This window comes from Cupressus sempervirens, chromosome 7 (assembly GCF_028749045.1).
Source record: "Cupressus sempervirens isolate cs-2001-9-10 chromosome 7, ASM2874904v1, whole genome shotgun sequence".
Classification (NCBI taxonomy): Eukaryota; Viridiplantae; Streptophyta; class Pinopsida; order Cupressales; family Cupressaceae; genus Cupressus; species Cupressus sempervirens.
The window spans coordinates 922514236-922537869 of NC_143124.1; the positions used below are offsets into that span (position 1 = coordinate 922514236).

At 36.4% G+C, this 23634-nt stretch overlaps 1 protein-coding gene across 1 annotated transcript in view; it reads right to left on the reverse strand.

The window, feature by feature from the left end:
• Window positions 1-23249, reverse strand: part of LOC149550560 (auxin response factor 4-like) — a 110685-nt gene extending 87436 nt beyond the window's left edge. The window contains exons 1-7 of the mRNA XM_089793551.1: window positions 22595-23249; window positions 21451-21659; window positions 20822-20878; window positions 19853-20014; window positions 19440-19524; window positions 19169-19259; window positions 18897-19061 (exon numbers count right to left, since the gene is read on the reverse strand). Of these exons, the coding sequence (XP_089649677.1) occupies window positions 18897-19061; window positions 19169-19259; window positions 19440-19524; window positions 19853-20014; window positions 20822-20878; window positions 21451-21659; window positions 22595-22709 (884 nt within the window). The 5' untranslated portion in view covers window positions 22710-23249. The remainder of the gene's footprint in view (window positions 1-18896; window positions 19062-19168; window positions 19260-19439; window positions 19525-19852; window positions 20015-20821; window positions 20879-21450; window positions 21660-22594) is intronic.
• Between the last annotated feature and the right edge of the window lie 385 nt (window positions 23250-23634).

Here is a 23634-nt window from a genome sequence, read left to right on the forward strand (position 1 = left end):
TTATCTGAAAAACAATTCTGCCATATGAACAACATCATTAGTCTTCTTCCAAGGAATAAAACGTGTGATCTTTGAAAACTTGTCAACTACCTCAAAAATTGAATCATGAACTCATTGAGTCCTTGATAAACTAAAAACAAATTCTATACTGATATCCTCCCACGACTTCTCAGGTATAGGTAATGGCTGAATTAACCCTATATTTTGTTTTGCTACTTTTGCCATCTGACATACTCTACAACTTTGTACAAATTTCTTGACATCTTACTGCAACTTTGGCCAGTAATATTTCTCATCAACCAGAGCAATAGGTTTATCTCAACCAAAATGTCCAGTCAGTCCTCCACTATGTTATTCTTCCTGGACTCCTTAGTCAAGCCAGCAATGCTATAGGGCTCCATGGTGTGGGGACCTTCTCTCCTAGACTCGGGTTGGACCTTGATTGAGCGGCTCTAGACTCTTTTCCTCTAGTGCATCATCAGAGGTCATCGGTGAACCCTGTATAGTGTTATCCTTGGGGAGTTTGAAGCTCATCCTTTTAGACTTGGGGCCATCTTTAATCTGATTTAGTTTCTTTACCGCCTCTGTGGTTTTGCAAACTCTATGAATGGTCCCCCTAGATACTCCTATCAAGCCTATTGCTCCTCAGTTGATATTGCTAGTTCTGATCTTGTTACCAAGACCTATTATCGGTACACTCAAGCCACTACTTTGTTGAGGTCAATCGGGATCGAGATTGCCCGCGTCCCTCCCTCCCTTTTAGTTCTTGCAAGATGCTCCCACTCACCTCCTCCCTCACAACAGGAGCTAAACATGCATGTCAAACTTGATATTTATAAACAGTACATTACCATGACATGGATTAATCGACCGAGGGGTTTACATTTGTGGATGGTATTTTATGTTGAGCACTTTTTTGATATTCAAGACGAAATCATTGCATGCCCAGGATACTTGCCTTGCCGCTAGAGCCACGCCTTACGTATCTCTTTGGGTTCCTTCAAGGTTGGCTCGCACCGACTCTGGATTCAAGCTAATCATGATATAGGCAGAGAGGACCAAATCTATCAACTGTGTACTTTGGCAAGGCAAAAACGGAGACCCACTTCATTTTTTGATGCCCCATCTATTACAAGATCATAGGGAGATATTACTTACTCCCCCAGAGCCATGCCTTGGATCAGCTCATCCCCACCTTTTCCTCACCCATGTCTGCAGCTCAAGGCATGAAGAGGCCACCCAATACTCCTACCACTTACCACTCTAGATCTGTGAGACTTCATAGCGGGCTCATCTGTCAATTTCACTCTTCCAACAATACTCAGAGACAGTCAAGGGCTCTCCATCACCCTCAACAGTACCTTCGATGCTTGACTTCTTCTCGTCAAGGAAGGACCCCTAGTCCTTGCCTCGAGAGTCAATCGATCTTTCTTTTGCTTTCTTGCTTGCTCTTTTGCGAACACCATTTGATGTTCCCGTTGTTGGCTATCTCCTTGGTTGTATGCTTTCAATCCCTTAGACCACTTTGTTGGTCTCTTGTTGAACATTAATAAATTTATCTTATCTTAACTTGATTCAAAACGACTTTGATTGATTTACCACTAGCATCACAGTGTACTTGAAACGCCTTATTAAAATCTAGAAGTGCTAAAACAGGTTGTTTTGTAACTTTTTGTTTCAACAATCCAAAATTCTTGTTTGCTCTTGTACTCCACTTAAACTCTTTCCTATCCCCTCTCATTGTTTTAGTCAAGGCTCCACAAACACTATTAAAACTCTTGACAAACTTTTTGCAAAAGCTAGCTAAACCATGAAAAGATCTTACCTCACTCACACTTCTTGGAGTAGGCCATTCGAGGATAGCCTTCACCAAATATACTAATTCCTTCACAAAACTGCACTTCTTCAAATTAATCAACAATTTCTCTTCCCTTAGCCTCTCAAGTACCCTAACGATACAAGTAATATGCTCTTCCAATGTCTTACTGAAGATCAAAATATCATCTAGGTAAACAATGACAAACTTACCCACAATTTTTTCAGTACCTCATTGATGAGCAGCATGAATGTGCTTCGTACATTGGTTAGCCCAAAAAGCATGACCAACCACTCATATAAGCCCTACTTTGTCATGAAGCTTGGATTCCATTCATCTCCTTCTCTGATCCAAAGCTTGAGTCATTTTGAGTTGCCTTACGCGAAAAACTAGCTCCCATAATCAAATCCATCTAATGACTAATCTTTCTCACAAGTAGCAACCCATCAAGCACATTATCAGATGCAATCTACTTAAAGTCGCCAACAAATCTACAACTTCTATAGGCACATCTTCTACTTCCTCTTTACCAGCTCTTGGCATTAAAGCAAATCACATATGTTTATGCCTCATACCTTCTAGGAACTTTCTTCCATCAACTAAACATATTCTTGCATTATTATATACCTTTTATTCTATTTCCATCAATGGCTTCAACTTATGTCTCACTCCATCCTTTGTCAAGGAATCGGTATTTGCACGACCATCATGTATAGCACGCCTGTCAAACTACCACGGCCTTCCCAGCAACATATGACATCCATCCATGCATATGATGTCACATAATACCTCATCATAGTAGCTCTCAATCTTGAACTTCACCGAGCACTATTCGTTGACCATGGCGTTGTGGTCATCTTGCACCCAGGAAATATGGTATGGACGTGGGTGTCTCTCTCTTGAGCTTTAATTTTGTGACCATCTTCTCTGACACCAAATTGTCAATGCTCCCATTATCAATAATCACATCACAACACTTATCCTCACACTTGAGCCTAGTGCAAGATAAACTATTCCTCTCATCCAACTCTCTTCATTTATCAAGGTTCCCTTGACAATGAGGGTTTCTCCCCTCTCAACATTATCTAAGTGCACAGACTAGGCTTCTTTTGCATGTGCAACTCTTGCCTGGCCTTTAGCACTCCTATATGTCCTTCCTTGGTGTTGGGGACATTCATAGGCTTGATGCCCTTCTTCACCACAATGGAAACAAGTTCCACGAAAACCTCCTCTTCTTGGTCCTTGCCCTCTTCCTCTTCCTCTTTGATTCGTATTGTTCTACTTGTGAAAATGATTGAAATTCTTTCCCCTTTGATTATGATCGATGCTTGCCTCATCATTCTTTTTCCAATCTTCATTTCGGCTTCCATAAGAGCATCCGTTGGATCTTCTATCACGATCTCTTCCACCTTGTTTGCTTTCAAACTTCTTGTTCAATTTTTATTCCACCCTTAAGGCAAACTGGTATGCCTCTTCAATACTGGTCATTCTAACCAAACCGAACTCCTCCTAAATACTTAGCCTTAACCCATTAAGGTAACAAGCAATTTTCTCCTCATAAACTTTTGCATGACTTGTCTTGATTAAAACTCGATTGAACTCCTCTATATACTCTTAAACTATTCTTCCCTCTTGCTTTAACCCTTGCATCTTCTTTGGTGGATCAAGCTCATAATCAACAAGAATGAATTGTCTCTTCAATCTCTCCACCATTCAATCTCACCTTGTGATTTTCTCCTTTCCTCTTCTATTTTGTTCCAACTAAATGTCCTACCACCAAATTTTTGCATGCCCTTTCAATTTGACCTTCACAAACTTGACCCTCTCAAGATCTTCGATTTCTTCGTACTTAAAATATTCTTCTAGATCATTGATCCAATCACCTCCTCTGGGTTAAGATTTCCGAAAATGTGGGGGACTTCAATCTTGAGTCTTTTTCCAATCCTAGAAATGGCTCTAAAAAAACTATCCTCCTCAAGATCCCTGGCCGCTTTTGCTACTTCCTATTCAACATGCCCTTCTCTGAATTCATCCTCGCTTTCATCTCTTATTGCAATATTCATTCATTTATGAATCTCCTCTTGCAATGCTTGCACTTGTCTTTGGAGGGCTTCAAAACCCTCATTTGTCACACCTCCAGTTGTTCCACTACGGCTCCTTTGTGGAGGTCATAACAAGTTCACCTAATGGGAGAGCTTTAGCTAAGAAGGCTCCAACTATTCCTATTCTTCCCTCTCCATCAATTCCTTCTCCTGCAGGGTCACCTAGACATGTAGCTACATCACCTAATTTTCCTCAAGATTCATCTGATCTTATGTTCAATAGAGATCATCCTATCGCCCCTCCTGCTTCTAATGTTGTTGGGCTAAGATGATTGGCGGTCTTCATGATGAAAAGCTCATCAAGGATAGAACTGCTCAAAACAAGAGCAAATCTTTTGATTCTATAAATTTTACTCTCGTGGCCAACATTCATAGTGTGCATGAACCTCAAACATACACAAAGGAAAAAGAGATACTTGAGTGGGAAGAAACTATGAAGACTAAGCATCATAATTTCTTGAAAATTAACACTTGGCTTCCATTGGATCTTTAAGAAAAAAGCCCACCAAATGCGAATGGGTCTACAAAGTCAAATACAAGGTTGATGGAACTTTAGTTTTAAGAAAAAGGCTCATCTTGTTGTCAAAGGCTTCTCTCAGTATGAAGGAATTGATTATGAGGAAACCTTTGCTCTTACAGAAAAGATGAGCACCATAAAATTAGTCTTAGCCATGGCAACTCAGTGTAGTTGAAAGGTTCATCAATAGTTGCCAAGAGTGCCTTCTTGAATAGTGAGTTACAAGAAGAGGTTTACATCAAACACCATCATGGATTCAAGGTTGACGGTAAAGAACACTAGGCATTTAAACTGATGAAGGCACTTTATGGCCTTAAAGAAGCTCCTTGGGCGTACATGAAAATTGATAAGTACCTAACCAATTAGGGTTTCCAGAAGGTCCATCAATGTAAAAAGCCCAACCTGGCTCAATCTAATAACTAGGTGGGTGTAAAGAATTTCGTCTATTTTTTTTTAAATTTTTATGGTTTTGCTTCTTGGTTCCTTGAAACATACAAATTCCTTTGATTTCTTATAACAATTAAATGCACATAGCCAACCGGAATTTGTCTAATCAATGTAAAAGAACACTACTCTTATTTCCTTGTATTCTACCAGCTATCCAATTGTAGAAAATTTATTTAATTATTATAAAGTATGCAGTATTTTAATTGGCTCATACAACCAAAATAAATAACAATAAACCTGGCTTGAAAAATAGACTGCAATGTTCAATGGAGGAATCATGTCCAAGTTCAAATGCCCAATCGAATTGCTTCAAGTAAACTGTAGGTAGTCAACAAACATCAATCCATGTATCCAAGATTCTCCACTTGCACCCGTAGGTAATGGTTGTCTTTAGCCGTCCACTGAAAATGCAAAATGTTGGAAGGACAACGTTGTAAGGGTTGGAGCTAGATGTGCCTCCCAATTACCACCACTCAACTGTTATGTTAGAATGTAGGCCTAACAATTGCTAATGTTGGCTTCACCACAACTGTCTCACTCCTAACCTCCCAATTACCACCACTCAACTATTATGTTAGAACGTAGGCCCAGCAATTGCTAACGTTGGCTTCACCAGAACTGTCTCACTCCTAACATAGGGCTAGGACTCAAAGGATACTACCGTCAACTACCATCATGTAATCTGCCCACACTTCAATCACAACAACCAATGTTTGAAGACTTCCCAGTATAATTCATCCACCAAAACTGATCTAAAATCTACAGCAAAGAAAATCGTAGACCACCACAATTCAGAGTATTAACACACAAAATCTCCAAGCCACAGTAGTCACAGGAGACAATTGCAATTTGTTACAACTCAACAACAAATTGCTTCCACCACCAGATTCAAACAATCTTCAGAATAACTTCACAAAACCCTCAGTCAGATAATAAGTTGAGAAAATATAATATTCAAGATTGTTCTCCTTAGCTACAGAAGATACAATAGGAGAATGTTGGCCAATTGTATACTTCAGCACAATTGCCAAGAACTTCTCAGACTTAACCTTTATACATCAGCATGGGCTGACAATTCAGAACTCAGGAAAAAGCCACAAAGGCATAAAAAACAAATATATAATCAAGCGTGTTTTTCCCAATGAAATGAGCTCTCATTTATAATCTTTCGTTGGCTAAAGTTTCCTAAAAAACTCTATTTCATAAATTGTGGAAGTTTCCCAAAAGAACTCAACACTAGAAACTTTCCAATGTACTTTTTAGAAAAATCTCTTAATGTCATTATTATAATAATATAAATATCATTATAATAATGCAACTTAATAATTATTAAATAAATAAGAGCTCGTGCAATTATTATTCTAATTTACTGCATGTGACAACTAACTGCCAAGTACCCACTACACTACAAAAATAGCAACAGCCAATAATAGACTTACTAAAAATAGTAAGTTCACAATTGAGAACCCCAAAACACCTTATCAACTCACGAGGGTTGCTATGATGAGCTAACTCCATCAATTGTATGGACTTGCCAAAAACGGGGACATTACAATCAAATAGTTGTCAAGAGTACCTTCTTGAATAGTGAGTTACAAGAAGAGGTTTACATCAAGCATCCTCATGGATTCAAGGTTGATGGTAAATAACACTGGGCATTTAAATTGATGAAAGTACTTTATGGCCTTAAACAAGCTCCTTGGGCATGGTACATGAAAATTGATAAGTACCTCACCAATTAAGGTTTCTAGAGGAGTCCTAACTCAAATCTTGATGAAGGGTACTCTTATTAACACAACACATACAACAAAATAGAGAAATAACAATGAATTACAAAAATAGAAAATTGGCTTCTTATTATCTCCACAAAAATGGAATAATCTTTAGAAATACGAAATGCAAAGCCACATGGGCATTCTCGTTAAAAGATTTTGTAAGCCAGAGCCACCATATACATCCCCAAAATTGTCCTAGAAAACCCTACGAGCCTTTCTTATAAGGGCAATTTTTAACCACCAAAGAAGGTTCTAGAAATTTTAACCCTAAATTTTGAGGTCGACCAAACCTAAGATATTGTCATTCATATTTTATTACATTAGAGTAGGCCCCAATAACTTTCAGAACTCAAAAAAAAGATTGAAGGAAATTCACTTTGGTCCTTTTAGGTGGCACAACTTCTAGAAACCATAACTCATTGTCAGTTGTTCCAATTGGCTATTATGATCCCATTTCAAAAATGCCACAAATTGTTCTACAACACTTACTCGCACAAGCTCTAGTCAATTGAGATTTGACTCCTTTTAGGAGCCTCTAAAGCCTTCAAAACTGAGTTCAAATTTTTTATACCCTACTACCACTACCAAACAAATTCAATATCTTCAAAATATACTTGATCTTGCAATGAAACTTTACTAGTGTCGATGCGAGTTTTGTATCACTTACATAACATATTAGTAATTGAATATCTTATACGGAGTATCAAACATACAATTCCTCTCTTGAAAAGCTATTGCTCATGGGATATGAGAATAACTCCAATGTTCCTTACTCTTGTGGATACTCACTCAATTTTATCAATATGATTTGCTGGTAATCACATAGGCGGCCTTATGCTATTCATTCGAGGATGACTTGGACTTTGGTAGGATGAAGGTGATGGTGGTTTGGTTTGTGAAATATGCAGGGGCAAATAATGTTGATGGTGGTGATGATGGAGGATGTGTCTACCAATAATGATGTTGATGGGAAAGCGGTGGTGGTGGAAGGTGAATGGATGTGTTCTGATACTTGACTTACTTCTCTAACTTCCTTCTCTAAGCTTCGACTACCCAGCTACTCACTATTCTACTCCTACTCCTGTGAATGGAAAGTTAGCAAATGGACGGGAATCAAATCTAATGAAGGCTAACCAGTGGCCCCACCTCCAAAGATGCAAGGATTCTAAGAAAAATGAACTAGTTTACCACACAAGGCTTCCCAACCAGCCACTAGGATGCTAGTGGTATAGTATTGATCCCTATCAAACATCTACCATACAACGATCCATCTACTTTAACCTCACTTAAACAACTTCAAATGCAACCAACTTTAACAACTTGAAAGGAAATCTAACTATGTGGAAGTAGAAAACATGCAATAATACCCAATGTTCTTAATCACCATGCAAGTCACAACAATGAAAAAGAGAGCAATTTTGGTATTATCTTAGCAACAATTTCTCCAACACTTTACAAATGAGAGCAAATGGCCTTATATAGGAGCTAGAAATACAACGGACGGTGGAGATCAAAACAAGATCAACGATCTAGATTGGATCCTAAAAACCCTAATTAAGGTTGTCACCCATCAACCAATGAGAAGCTACCACCTCATCAATGGACCAATGAAAAAAGTGCAAAAAGTGGCAACCAATGAGAAGGCACCAAAATGGTGGCCAATCAAAAATAGACACTTGTCCTATTCTAAAAGAAAGAGAAATTTGCCACTTGGGCTTACATCAAATGATCTTCTAATATAAATCTTCCCTTTTCTTTCATTTTCTTAGCTAAGGCAATGAACTTAGCTAGCCTTTCATTAAATCCTTCCATAAGAGGACAAGGTGTGTGCTTCGCCCTGAGTTCCGCTGACTTCACCACGCTGCTTGTTGCGTGTACAATTTCACTTTTATATATCTTCTTTGCCAAGGGAGATTGTCCTTCCTTTACTCTGTCCTTCATCCGTATCATGTCCACTGCACCGATATTGGTGTAAGTTATTCGCTTCATTTTCGAGAAGAAGGGAGTTTTGGGCATCATATCCTCTTTATCTTTCTTAGTGTTTGTCTGCTTGAGATTCTTACTTGCACTAACATCCTCCATACTTGTCGCCATATTACGGAATGGTAGAGTAGTGGACCAAAAGGCAAGTAGAACCAAGGGAAGCAATCCTTAGACTAGAATGAAAGGATTTCAGCTTAAAGACCCCTTTCAACTCTAAATGATTAAAATTCACCTTAACCAATAATCGTACAGCGACTTTACGAAATTAGGACTAGACCTCAAGAACTTCAAATCCACTTGCAAATCAGAAATTTATCATGTAATTCACCTCCAAATAAAATTACCCAACCTAGGGCAAAAATCATAGCCCCTCTTGAAAATCAGAATTTTATCTTCTACAAATTTCGGCTCCCACAAAATTCAGTTCCCTCAAATTTCGGCTCCCACAAAATTCGACAAGCAAGAAGAGTGCAGATCTGCTCTTGCAAAATCACCAACACCTTGAGAAGGAGAAGTGAGAAGTGAGGAGGAAATGGGAGAGAGTCCTCTTATACCCAACTTTCGAATTTCCTCCTCGCTGGCCGACTTGGACCATGGGAACAAGAAAAACAATAATTAATGCTAAATTATGGACCACAATTAAATACTTAACCAAAATTAATTTTGCCATGATGAAAATTAACTTTTTAAATTGCCATTTGGACCAAAATTGCAAAAAGAAAATAAATAATGCCTTAGAGGTGTTAAATATTTCCATTTAATGAAGATTTAGTAATTAATACGTCACTAAAATTGGATTTTGGCTAGCCAAAAGCCATTTTTCAATATTAAATTATTAATTTCATTAAAGGCTAAAAAATTTTCAAGGCAATTTAATCCATTTAAAGCCAAATTTTGCAATTTTAATTCAAATCGATTTTGCTATGCAATTTTAGCATTTTAACACAAATAAAATTATTTCTCTATAGTCTAAAATCGATTTTGCAGTCTGATTTCATCATCACAAAAATTAATTTTCTTCACCAAAAAATAATTAAGATTTTCCAAAAGACCAAATTTAACAAAAATTTCATTCTTTCGAAAATTATCCAAATTTATACAATTATATCCAAATTTTCAAAAGAAAATGTCTAAGTACAAATTTACAATTTTATCCTGCCAAATGTTGCCTATTGAATTTTATCCAACCTAAGGATGAAATTGGTTGCTCTGGAAAATCAAGCGAAACCAAGTGAAAATAAGCTAAGTCTCTCCCACATTTGTCCTGAAGGTGTCCAAGGCTCAAAATTTTCAAAACTCAAAAAAACTTTTGGACAACTTTAAAAAACTATTGCCGAGGCAATCAAAAAAAAGGGGGTCCCCAAAAAATTTTGGGGCGATGGTGTGAAAACCTCACAACAACTGGCAAGGCTAATATATCCAAAGTGAACCTCCAAGGAGGATATCAAAACATCCTGAGCTCAAACAACCAACTCACTAAAATTAGTAAGCTTCAAGAAATAGCAACTCTGCACTGAGATAGCCCTTATTGAAAAAGACAAACCAGAAATATTTTTGAATACAGTACTGCCCCTAATTCTTATTCACAACTGAGTATGAAAGATAACATTGATGATGTAAATAAGTAAGATGAAACACTTTCTCCCACCACATGTGCATTTGACGTATTTCATATGCCTACTCTTTCACCTTATTTAGAGAGTCAAATGAAAGTAACTAAAAATAAAATTATTGCAAGTCTATCACATTTTGATAACATATTTGAGATGGTTGAAAAACATTTTTGGAGGGAACAATTAGAGAAAAGACAAAAAGGACTCAAAGAGGAATTCTCACATTTGCATGTGATTAAGCAATGAAAGCAATGAAATCGGACAATTTACATCTTTCAAATCCTAATCATCTTTTAAATCTCACAGAGGTCAATTCCAAGCCATTAACGAATAAGGAAGAAGTGGACATCCTTTTGCGCAAGGTCGCAAATGCTAAGGACATCCAATAGGCATTTCATGAGGTAGAAAATTGGATTGTTGAGCTAAATTGGAAATTAGAATTGGCACTCTTTAATCCATCCCAACATTCATTTATGACCATTGAGGAGGTTATCAGTGATGATAGAGTGAGGGTTGATTAGGTTGAGTAGGATTCATCCACTTCCAGCAGGCAAATTGTATGTTATGATGAGTCATTGACAAAGGTTGGGGTTATTTATCATGATTGTACAGTGAGGAGAGCTCATTTTTCTTTTGATCCACATGCGGAGGACTTGATGTGGCATAAGTGTGGGTTGACTCAAAGATTGTATCATCCATTGTGGGATGAAGGTTGTAACATCCCGTTTTTCCGAGTCTAAATTAACATCTATCATACTCAAAGAATATAGTTATTACTTCGTTTCATAGGAAGACAATTATAGCATTCATGTTCATGTGAATAAGATTACCATTAAAAACAATTAGATAAAAAATTTTAACTATAAACTTGAAATACCATCAAATGAAATTACTACAGAAATTGAAAACCACATACCTCGGAAAACTAAGATCGAAATCAAACTAAGGATGCTTCTGCAACCACCCAGGTTAGTCCACAAATACACTATAACAATTTCACATGATGACTATCGTCTAAAACCGCTATCTCAAAATCAAATGATCACAATTAAATACCACTATATTTAAAATTAGGGCATCACATACTACTGAAATCATTAGGGCATCGATTATCATTGGAGTCTTTTAGGGCTTCTGATACCGTTGTATCACTTAGGGCTTCTGATACCATTGATTCAAATAGGGTTTCCAATACCATGGATTCAATTAGGCTTTCTGAAACCACTGATTCAAATAGGGCTTCCAATACCATGGATTCAATTAGGGCTTCTGATACCACTGGATTCAATTAGGGCTTCCGATACTACTGTATCATTTAGAGTTCCAACTATCACTTAATCAATTAGGACTTCAAATTCCTTTCCTTCCGATTACTTAACTATGATAGTATCTCAAGATTAGAAATATGCTTATATTCAATATTCATATAAATGAAAAGCAATCCATGAATCTCTCTCTTATATCTAGGTGTAAAATAACAGTAACAGTGAAATAACTCAATTTAATCTTACCTCCTCATAAATAAAAGTGATATTACCTGTTTCCGTTAAACAATTGACTACATAGCTTATCTCTGTCTGACTCACGACTGACATCTTGGGGAGAGGTGAAACATTGTCAGGAGCTTAACCACCCAACCTCGAACCACAACTTATCCCCACACGATCTCTAAGAGAAAGGCCCTCCCTACCCGGAACAGACAAGGGACATCTTGCCATCCATTAGGCTTCCTGGTAATTAACTCACCATACGACTTGGTAGCAGGAGATCACAATAACAGGAATATGCATGAGCTATTAATTGATTCATATTAAAAATGATAAATGTTGTTCGGTCATATTTGATATTGATTCATATTATTGATAATTCCTTTCTCTCACCTCATTACCCATCTCCTTGGCTACACAGCCAGGTGAAACCTAGGTATTCAGAATTCTTAGAGCAGACAACTCTGTCAATTATTCAAGAAGATTACATACATCCAGTATATCACACTTTATAATTACATAATTATGTTCTTTAAAGATTTCAAAGTTGAATGTTTAATTAATTTAATCATAATTGATTCCTCTACCGCGTTCTTGCAGATTAACTCTACCTCTTCACCTTTTTCATGGCTTCTCTGCCAATAAATTCCTCAATGTTACAAATACTCTGAATATGTTTGGAAGATTTATAAAAACATATGCATTGATGTGGAATTAAGTATTCAATCAAGTTTAATACAACTGCCAAATGAATTCACAAATGATATATACACATAGACACACACTCAGAGATACTCAGTGAATGATCTCATATACATTTCAAAATGCAAATAGCTAGTATTACAAATTGTTCTCTATTAAACATTCCTAACCGGCTATGGTTGGATACTCATTCAAAGAGAAAAGGATTGAAAAACATATATAATTTATTCTCGGCTCTATCAATATGTAGCCGACAACAAATAAGAATGAAGAAACTGTGAAAACAACCACAAATATTATATTCATATAGGTTCATTAATTCATGGTTATCATTATAATTTTCTTTCTTTCATATCCATGGTTGATTCAATCTTATAGTTAGAGAACATTAGTGACATGAAAACAGACTCTATGAACTAGAAAACTATATAAATACCTACTCCAATTCAGTCTGTAATAAGTTAGCATCAGTATTTGGTTTTTATGAATAAAACATGACGCACGACTGGCATAGCAATACAAAAACCACAACATGGTTCAGTGGTATCAGTATTTGGGTTTTATGATAAACATAACTCCCGACTGCAATCAACTTATCCTTGAAAAGAGAACAAAGATAGAACAAGACCTGAGACATGCGAAAAGATTGTGGCTCTTCCTGCCCTGGATAGGACTCCTATTCACCCATTAACTTAAGACTCAGTTGCAGATTTCCTTCACTGGCGGTTTTAAGGTAACACAAGGCAATAATGGTTTATGGAAAGTCAGAATGATCATTCTTCTGAAAAAGATTGTACTCGGCTTGAAAAGTAGATGCAATGCAGCAAGAAAAGAGTTGTTCCTAACACGACTAGTCTTAGAAGAAAAATCGGAATAATGAATTGGTTTTTGGAAAAAGAAATGGCTATATGCCGAAACATTATTCCCTAATGCCAGGACGTAGCAGTTTTGGAAAGAATGGAGAAAGAAAGCATAAAGAAAAGAAGTGTCTCCAAATCGAAACATGGTATTCTAAATAAATGGTCGGCCATGTCTAATCGGCTACCTTCGGTTTAAAAGAAATCCATTCAAATTCCCAATATGACCATTCGGATTCCAACTATTAAATCAACTATAAAGAGAGAAAAGAATAAAAGAAAAATAAGAAGTTGGAAAGAAGAATTGGAAGATTATAATTTGAAATTTATAATAATTCAATTATTATAATTCGAACATTATTATAATGTACAACTAAACATCACTCTATTAAATTATTAAATGATAATGGTGCCAAATCATTTTTATATTATATTAATATGCACGTATATAAATACTTATTAAAATAATATGATGAAAGATAAATTAAAATCCTTTAAGATACATTTTATATTTTAACTCAATTATTTTAATTAAATTATTTATTAAATTACTCATGCAGGTCCCACAGATGTATTTTGTTCCAAGTAGCTAGGTCCTCTACCCATCTGCTCAGTGATGGTGATGTTCCTGCCTAATTCTTTTCTAACAATGCTTCCACCCCACTAACATGCTCCCTACGAGGAAATTCGCCACCGTTAAATTATATTATTATAATAAATTATTTAAATAATCACAACGGTTAACCATCTTCTTAATTCCATGAATTTGTGATTAACGATCAACTAACATGTCATCTTCATTTGAAATCATAATGACTATCTATCTTACCATTTCGCCAGATATAACAAATTAAACTGCCAATTGACTTCATGCAAACCTCAACGGCTATATTTCAAGTTAGGTCAAAAATTGGGATGTAACAAAGGTCTATCATCTTTGGAAGATGATATTAGAGGTTGCAAGTATCTAAATCAGATGATGATGATGGGAGATCATTTACAGGGGCTCCAGTCAGTTTTCCACTATAGTGATATGTACCTGAAATGGTTGGTTACTTCTATGTCACAGAGGTCTCATGCGGATACAGGTTTACAGGGTGATATGGTGTCACTTGCTACCAGATGGGTTACTTGCACAATCAACACATCCTAGGGGTCTTGCAAAGGTTGGATGTAGTTGTGAGGTTGCAGATTCCTTCAGTGGTTTATATGTCCTTATGACCAATGGATGTGAAAGAAGTTTGTTTTGGGACTCAAGTATTGACAAAGTTAGCAGTATAGCTTGGGTGGGTTCCATTGCAGAGCTCCACCACTTCTAGCATGGTGAAGATGAAGTTAAATTTGAGCGACAAGAGTTCGATAATCTTCTTAGACCCATTTTGATTATGATGGATTCCTAATGTGTGTGAGCTTTGGATAGTTGCTATGGTCTATACCCTTGCGCAGTTGACAGAGTTGTGATGGGGTGGCCTTCTAAGTTGCTCTCTACCAATATGTTCGCCCCTTCAACACGTATTATTAGATCATTCTGCCATTTCCAACATGGTGGCATGGTGATTCTGTCAGTTGGGCATGTATTATCCCCTTCATTAGCATGAGTAATACAAGAGTTGGTTAGAGATATCATGGACATCACACAAGTCCTCACTTGGGATCTCGATGGAGCATTCATGTGGGTGGTTATGTATCAAGGAACTGAGAGGAGTGATTTGTTGCATTCCTTTCTTGATGGAGGCTGGTATATTGTTGAGCTTCCCCCACCTCTTGATATTAGAGGAGTATGTAATTATAGTTAGAGTGAGGTACTCAATTGGGTGGAGAACATTTTTTATTATGATAGCAAAGCATAGCAAGTTGCCCTGACTATGTATACACCTAAGATGTTGTGGGATCTTAGCATTTAGTTAACAGGTGTTTTGGTTCATGTTGTGTTGCTTCAGGACTTTGGGATTATGGATGTTTACATCAATGTAGCATAGCAATTGGATAGAGTGTCAGCTTTGAGGCAAATCTAGGATCTGGGCATTTGGTTCCAACTTACAGATGTGAATTGCTTGGGAGCAAGCAATCTTTGGGAAGGGAGGATTGTCATGTCCCCTTTTCTAGGCCAATGAATTTGTTGCACCATTAGCCTATTTTGCCTTGGTCCCATGGGCAAACCAAGTTTTCTATAAGATAAGAGCAATTTTTGGTCTAGGCAATCTCAATTGCGGGCTAATTGGAGTTGTCATTGTGGGGTTTCCAACTACTGTTTTTCGTAAGTCGGCAAGCTCATTATTCTTGGCAATTCAAAGTTGGACTAGGAGCATCTTGTCGAGACCTTTCCAACGAGCTATCACATGGGTATATCTAAGTCCATCTTATTAGAGATTTTAATGCCTAAATATTTAATTGATTTATTACAAAGTGACTATATAACTTAAGTTCATATTGTTAATGTCACTTCATTATCTATCGGCAGTTATTTCCTAAAGTGCGAGAAGACTCTTATTTTAAAAAGGAAATAAAAAAAATAAAAGGGGAATGTGAAGAGTCACATGCTTGTGCTTAAAAAGGAAAGCAGAAGCTCATTTTCAGCATTCTTGGTTTCGTGATTTGGATTTCATTTTCTCTCTTGGGAGTTACTTTCAAAAGCTTCAGCTTCAGCTTTCAGCAAACAAGAGGACGGAAACCCTCAATCATGAAAAGTGGATAAACAACCATTGACAGTTGGAGACATTGTGTGGGTGTTTCACATTGTATTGCATTTGGTTCCAACTTACAAATGTAATCCAATCATTTGGAGGCAAGCATTCTTTGGGAAGGGAGGACTGTCATGTCCCCTTTTCTAAACCAGTGAATTTTTTGGGCCATTAGCCCGTTTTGCCTTGGTCTCATGGGAAAACAAGGTTTTCTATAAAATGATAGCAATTTTTTGGCCTAGACAATCTCAGTTGCAGGCTAAACCAGGTTGTCATAGTGGGGCTTCCAAACACTATTTTTAGTAAGTTATTCTTGGCAATTCAAGGTTGGACAAGGAGCGTTTTGTCAAGACCTTTCCAGCGAGCTATCACACAAGCATATCTAAGTCCATTTGATTAAATATTTTAATGCCTAAAGATTTAATTGATTTATTATAAAGTGACTTCATAACTTAAGTTCATATTGTTAATGTCACTTTATTATCTATGGGCACTGTATTTCCTTAAGTGGGAGAAGAATGTTATTTTAAGAAGGAAATAAACAAAAACAGAAAGGGGAATGTGAAGAGTCACTTGTTTGTGTTTAAAAAGTAATGAGGGAGATCATTTTCAGCGTACTTGGTTTTGCATTTGGAACTCATTTTATCTCTTGGAGAGTTACTTTCAAAAGCTTCACGTTTCAGCAGGTGAGAGGACAGAAACCCTCAATCTTGGACAGTGGACAAAGACCCATTGACAATTGGAGACATTGTGCGGGTGTCTCACATTGTATTGCATTTGGTATGTGATCTATTCATTTGGGGGTAAGCATTCTTTGGGAAGGAAGGATTGTCATGTCCCCTTATCTAGGCCAATGAATTTGTTGCGCCATTGGCCTGTTTTGCCCTGGTCTTAGGCAAACCAAGTTTTCTATAAAATAAGAGCAATTTTTGGCCTAGGCAATCTCAGCTGCGGGCTAATTGGGGTTGTCATTATTTTTAGTAAGTCGGCAAGCTCATCATTCTTGGCAATTCAAGGTTGGACTAGGAACATCTTGTCGAGACCTTTCCGGCAAGCTATCACACAAGCATATCTAAGTCCATCTAAATTGAGATTTTAATGCCTAAAGATTTAATTGACTTATTATAAAGTGATTTTATAACTTAAGTTCATATTGTTAATGTCACTTTATTATCTATGGGCACTTTATTTCCTTAAGTGGGAGAAGAGTATTATTTTAAAAAGGAAATAAAGAAAACAAAAAGGGGAATGCAAAGAGTCACTTTTTTGTGCTTAAAAAGGAAAGAGAGCTCTTTTTCCACATACTTGATTTTGTGGTTTGGATTTTATTTTCTCTCTTGAAGAGTTACTTTCGAAAGCTTCAGCTTTCAGCAAGTGAGACAATAGAAACCCTCAATCTTAGGCAGTGGACTGAAAACAATTGACAATTGGAGACATTGTCTGGGTGTTTCACATTGTATTGCATTTGATTCCAACTTACAAATGTGATCCAAGCATTTGGGGGCAAGCATTCTAAAGGAAGGGAGGACTATCATGTCCCCTTTTCTAGGCCAGTGAGTTTGTTACACCATTAGCCTGTTTTGCCTTGGTCCTATGGAAAAACCAGGTTTTCTATAAGCTAAGAGCAATTTTTGGCCTAGGCGATCTCAGTTGCAGCCTAATTGGGATTGTCATTGTGGGGTTTCCGAACACTATTTTCAATAAGTCGGCAAGCTCATCATTCTTGGCAGTTCAGGGTTGGACTAGGAGCATCTTGCCAAGACCTTTTCGGCGAGCTATCACACAGGCATATCTAAGTCCATCTAATTTGAGATTTTAATGCCTAAAGATTTAATTGATTTATTATAAAGTGACTTTATAACTTAAGTTCGTATTGTTAATGTCACTTTATTATCTATGGGCACTCAATTTCCTCAAGTGGGAGAAAAGTATTATTTTAAAAGGAAATAAAGAAAACAGAAAGGGGAATGTGAAGAGTCCCTTGCTTGTGCTAGAAAAGGAAAGAGGGAGTTCATTTTCAGCATACTTGGTTTTGTGATTTGGACTTCATTTTCTCTCTTACAGAGTTACTTTCTAAAGCTTCAGCTTTCAGCAAGTGAGGACAGAAACCCATTGACAATTGGAGACATCGTGCGAGTGTCTCACATTGTATTCCAAATTCATCTTTTATGTTATCCAATCCTGCTGTAGTTATTGTATCTGCAATTGGATTTTATTCTGATTTTTTTGATGAACTTCAATGAAATATTATTTATGAAAATGTTTTCCTGTTGGAGATTTGTGGCAATAACATTTTAAGACTTACTTTCATCTGGTTGTTTGATGGAGTTTTTCTAATGACAATTTTTTCGTAATAGAAATATCGTCTTTGTAAACTATAAATGAGTATTTTGCACATTCATTTATTCAATCAATATTTTTACCAAATTACCTGTGTAATAATACTATATAGGTTATTTGTATTAGTCGATTGTGGAAGTCTACGTAATTTATGTCCGGTTCTGATATGACTTTTATTTTGGCTTCTCAGCCTGAAGCAATGACCTAGAGGTCTATTATAACTCATATGATGTATCTCGCATGTTCTATATTTAATACAAAGAAAACTACAGGAATCAAATTTGGACAATCACATAACATGCATAAAAAAAACACGGGGTTTTGTACAGGAATAGAATTTGAGTACATTTTGATTCCAAAAGCAGGGATTCTGACCAACAGTTAAGTAACAAAGATAAGATGAGCACATGTAAAATGGTTTTTGGTAATAAAACTAACAAATTTGCAAGAGAAAGATACTTCATATTTTTAAAGAATTTAACTTGGCACATTGACAACACTTAGACTGACAATCTACAGTAATATGTGGCTTTTTTCCTAAAAAGTTTCCAACCCATATGGAGTAAAGGGCATTACCTTGGATTGTAAAAAATATGAAATATACTATTTGTAGCAACTGCATGAGCAGCAGCCGCAAGCACACCCTGATGAATTGTCTGATTAGAAAGCATTGAAGCTGAAATGTTCCTTTGCATCTGAACAGCTCTTCGAATTCCTACCTGTAATTCTCCATTATTACCACTGGCCATGATATTGTCATGATAGAGTTAATTTGTAGGACGATAAAAGCATCTTATAAAGCACAGATAAGTAACAAAATGTTCTTAAGTGGAACAAGAAACTGATACCATAAAAATAGTACGGCATCTCCAGATACAAGCCTTTTTTGACAAACAAAGACACTCCAACCAGTTGTAAGCAAATGCCTGCGTGGCTGACCTGAATGTATGTCACATGTCAAGTAAAATGATTCTGATGCACATGGATATCTAATATCTTAAACATGAATGATTAAAACATAAATAAACAACGATAAGTTTAACATTTCCTAAGCCTTAGAAATTTTAAAAGACAGATGCATTATCATAATGCATCCTAAAAGACCACGTGTTTACTTACCTCTGTATATGTGACGAAATCTCCATTCAACTCCATGCAAATCTTTAGCCACGATTTCTTGCGAAGGCCGTTCCAGATTGTAGTTCTGCATTATAGTGCTTTTCAAACTTTTAAATTGTAATCATCTTGATGGAATCGATTGCTGAAAATTGTTTAAACGTAAAGTATAGACTTTAATAAAATATTGAAAACAATATAATATTTCATAGTTTATCCTATATCATAGTCTGAGTCAAAATGTAAGGGACTTAGTTTCCAAAAAGGTAAATTGTTTAAGAAAATAATGACAATAGAACTTATTCTCATAGCCTTTAAACATATTTACCGAAATGCCAAATCTGCCACATAATCACTAAAACCTGACAAAAATGTACCATCGTGTTCCAATTGTCATCTGATTAATTAAAACATACCAAGGGTGGAAAGCAGTCCTCTGCAGCCCTTCGTGGAACTGAAAACCCACCATGTATGCTTGTGTCAGAAGCAGTCAATGTTTTACAGAACATGTGGGGTGTCCAAATAGCAGGTGCAGGCACTAGATCATCCTCTTCCTCCTCTATGCACTTCTCTGTTGGCTGAAACAATAGATTGGCCCAATTGTCAACATTTCCAAATGGATGTTTAGTCATGGCAAAATTAAATAAGAAAATTCCAATCTGCACTTAATAAGAAGGATAAAAGAAAGAGAATAATGGAATCTTAGCTATGGGTTTCTATATTGCCGAGCATGTTACAATGACCAAAATAATTAAATTTACACAGAACAGTCTAGTGTTTCCTTATAAAGAGAGAACAAAAAGCATCAGGAACTGCCTAGATAAACATGAACAGTTATGTGAGACTATATACCCTAGGATGCCTTCCATAGCTTTCAAAATCTCTCCATGAAACAGCGTAGCATTTCTTTCCAAGTTCTAATGTCTGACACAACCTATGATCAGGTGCAGAAAATTTTCTAACATTACCTCTCCGCCAAAAACATGACAACAGGTATTACCATACCTAAGTTGTTGAATAAGTATTTTCTCTTGAAGAAGAAAGAGCACGGTACCCGTCCAAGGGTTTGAGCTCAATTGGTTGAAGTGTTGAGTTCTCAATGTGGAAAACCCAAGTTCAAACCCCAATGGGACATCTAATATGGAATCTGAGTTGTGACTCTTGGTCTCCCATAGTTGACTTCTTATATAGAGGTGGTTTCTAAATATGTTGGTTTCTCATTTAAGTTGCGACTTGGTCTTCCATAGATGGTTTCTAGTGTGGTCAGTTGAAAGGAGCTATTATCAGTCTCATGGTTGAGCTCACAAGAGCCTGTGTTGATCTCATGTTGATACTCATATGAGCAAACTCTGCAAACAAACAGCAACATTGGAATATAAGAATACCTCGCATAGAGGAACTAAAGTAAGCTGTGCATAGACCTCATCTGTCTCCTGATCAGCCTGCATAGATACATTTAAGATAAGTTATTCATGGACTAAAACTCTGCATCATCTTGACAGAAGGTGAACTTTAATTTGACTTAAATATTCAGAATTTATATGATAATTAATCTTAGATGTGACAAACTCAGCTTAAAAACTCTAGTCATACAATTGTTTCCATCCAAGAACCTAATCAAGTAATATGTATTACAGGCATCACTGTTAGACCTGCAGAGTCTCCCCTCATCACAGCTCATCTGCTGAGTACTAGAAACGAGATGAGGGCAAGTCCGCGAGAGAGGATGAGTCTACAAGAGAGATGACAATAGCTACATATTACAGCTTTTGTAGCAAGAATGTATACATCAAAAACAACGAAAAGAATTCATATCATGTTACTCTTCACACTTAATAAAAAACACAAGCTTTCTGGCTGAGCCCAAACGACCTTCCGCATCTGACTTATTTTCTCTTTCAACTGTGATTGTAACATTAAAACCAGAAACGCAGATTTGGAGGTCTCATTGAACTGCTCGGGCTGACAATACATACTCAAGATGCTCAAAAATTAAGAGTACAGGAACACTCACATGAAGATTCACGTTCAGCACACTGCAGAAAATTTGGGGTGGAAGATCATAAGAAGCCATTTGAAAATCTGCATCCCAGTTCATCATTGGGGCTACCTGTTCTATGTGTCCTTGAGGAAAATACACCACCAGGCTGCCTTTCCGAGGCAAGGATATAAGAGGGCCGGCACAAGCATGCCATAGCTCCGAGCAAACTGAGCTCCCGTCAACTAATTGAGAGGTAAAACAACAGTTACACCAATAATAGCAAATGAATTTCAATGTAAAAGAACTGGAAATGGTCGATCACTCCTCGAATTCAATTAATAGAGTAAACATTAAAGCCATTTAGCAAAAATGTGATCAACAACAAATAACATGCATTTTTACACTAAGCGATGTGTGATTGCATACGCCATTCTCTGTCAACTTCTTGCAATAAGCTACATTTCATGAATGAGGGAGTTACGTAACATTGAAATTCGAAGAGCATAAAGGCTGTCTCCGAATAGCCAAAGTAGTTCATTGTATTAAAAAGTACGGTGAGTTGAGATAGCTATTAATGGGAACAAAGCAATCCCCGACAGAAAAAAAAAAACATATATTTCTTAATGTTGTTAAAGCTAACTTTGAAAGATAGCGCTAAGAAATCTGCCTTCAGTCTGTGTGATAGGTTGTCTTTAGGAAAGGTCCATCTGCCAAGAAGTTTTGTTCTTGCCAAAATTAATCTCAGATGTGCAGAATTACCCTTTCCTGGGAAGGACTCCTACTTGGGGAAAGTTTGATTATTATTAACAGTAGCATAATATACCCTACCCTTTCCGTCTGAAGCTGATAGAGTTTAGATTTTTGACGCCGAAGCTAATTATACTATCTAATATTAACTGTTTCTATAGAGACAAAATCCAAATGTTAGATTTTCTAGGTTTCGTATACCCTTACTGTCAGATTGATGTAATTATATGTTTCCATGCTCAAGTAATAGAAGATGCACATCTAAAAATTAAAAAGCATTCACCAAATGGCTAGTTTTTGACAAAATTGACTTATAAATTGCATTGTTGAACTAACATAAAAACCAACTACATTTATTTGAAAACCAAGGGAAAAAAATACGCCGTGGCCATTTCAATGCCAGACACGGAATGAGAGATGACCTGCGCACCTATTCCAGGAATATTATCGGGAATCCGAGTTGAATTCTGCCGAACATTGAGCAACTTATCCTTACCCATAGTTTCAAAAGAAAATTCATGTGGATTGTTCAAATCACCCTCCATTAATGCCAGCCCAGCAACTATGCCTGCGTAATACAACCCATCAGCGAAACATATAGATAATCAGTGAGAATGCAGCATTCCATTCCATCACAACAGCAACAGCCCAGAATAAGTTGCATTGCAGTCGTCCTTCATAAGTCTCGTTTTCTCATCAAGTTTGTCGAAGACATGTTTGACAAAATGTCTGAACGGCAACTAATGTCAGGCAATGTTACTACTGTAAATTTATGTATCCGGAAATAAGGTAGTTTGGTACACATATTGCTTGATAACAACATTTGCCAATGGAATCACCAAATCAACCCACCTCCCACATTATTTTGCATTGTAATTTACACCATGTATACTGGTGTTCTATTTTGGACATATATACCCTAAAAGGTTACTAAAATATTATAATACAGCAGACAGACATTCCCTTGCGTTTATTCAATTCTTCCCAACAACTCAATATACCATGTTCTTCTGTCTGTATCCGTTGTGCATGTCAAAAACAGATTGTGTTTTTTTCTCGCAAGCTACAATATACCAATCTCTCCTAAATCTTATGCCCACTTTTCAGGCTTATATCATTATTTGTACTTACGTTGTTTTTCAAGCAATGTATATATAACATTTTATTACTAATAAGCCAATCAGAAAAGAGATAAATTAATTTGTTTAAATCATTTAAATGAGTGAAAAATTTAAAACTATAATTTATATAAATATTCTAGTTTACAATCAATAATTGAAAAAGTAAAATAGAAAATCAACATAATAATATAATATAAAATTCTAAAAATAAAATAAAACTATATTGAAAAATATTAAGATTTATGTTTTATTTCTTATATAAAGAATATAGTGAACATGTCATTGATATAATTACTTTTTGATCTTTATGTTTAAAATAGTTTTTAAAATGAATTTCTATGATAGAAGA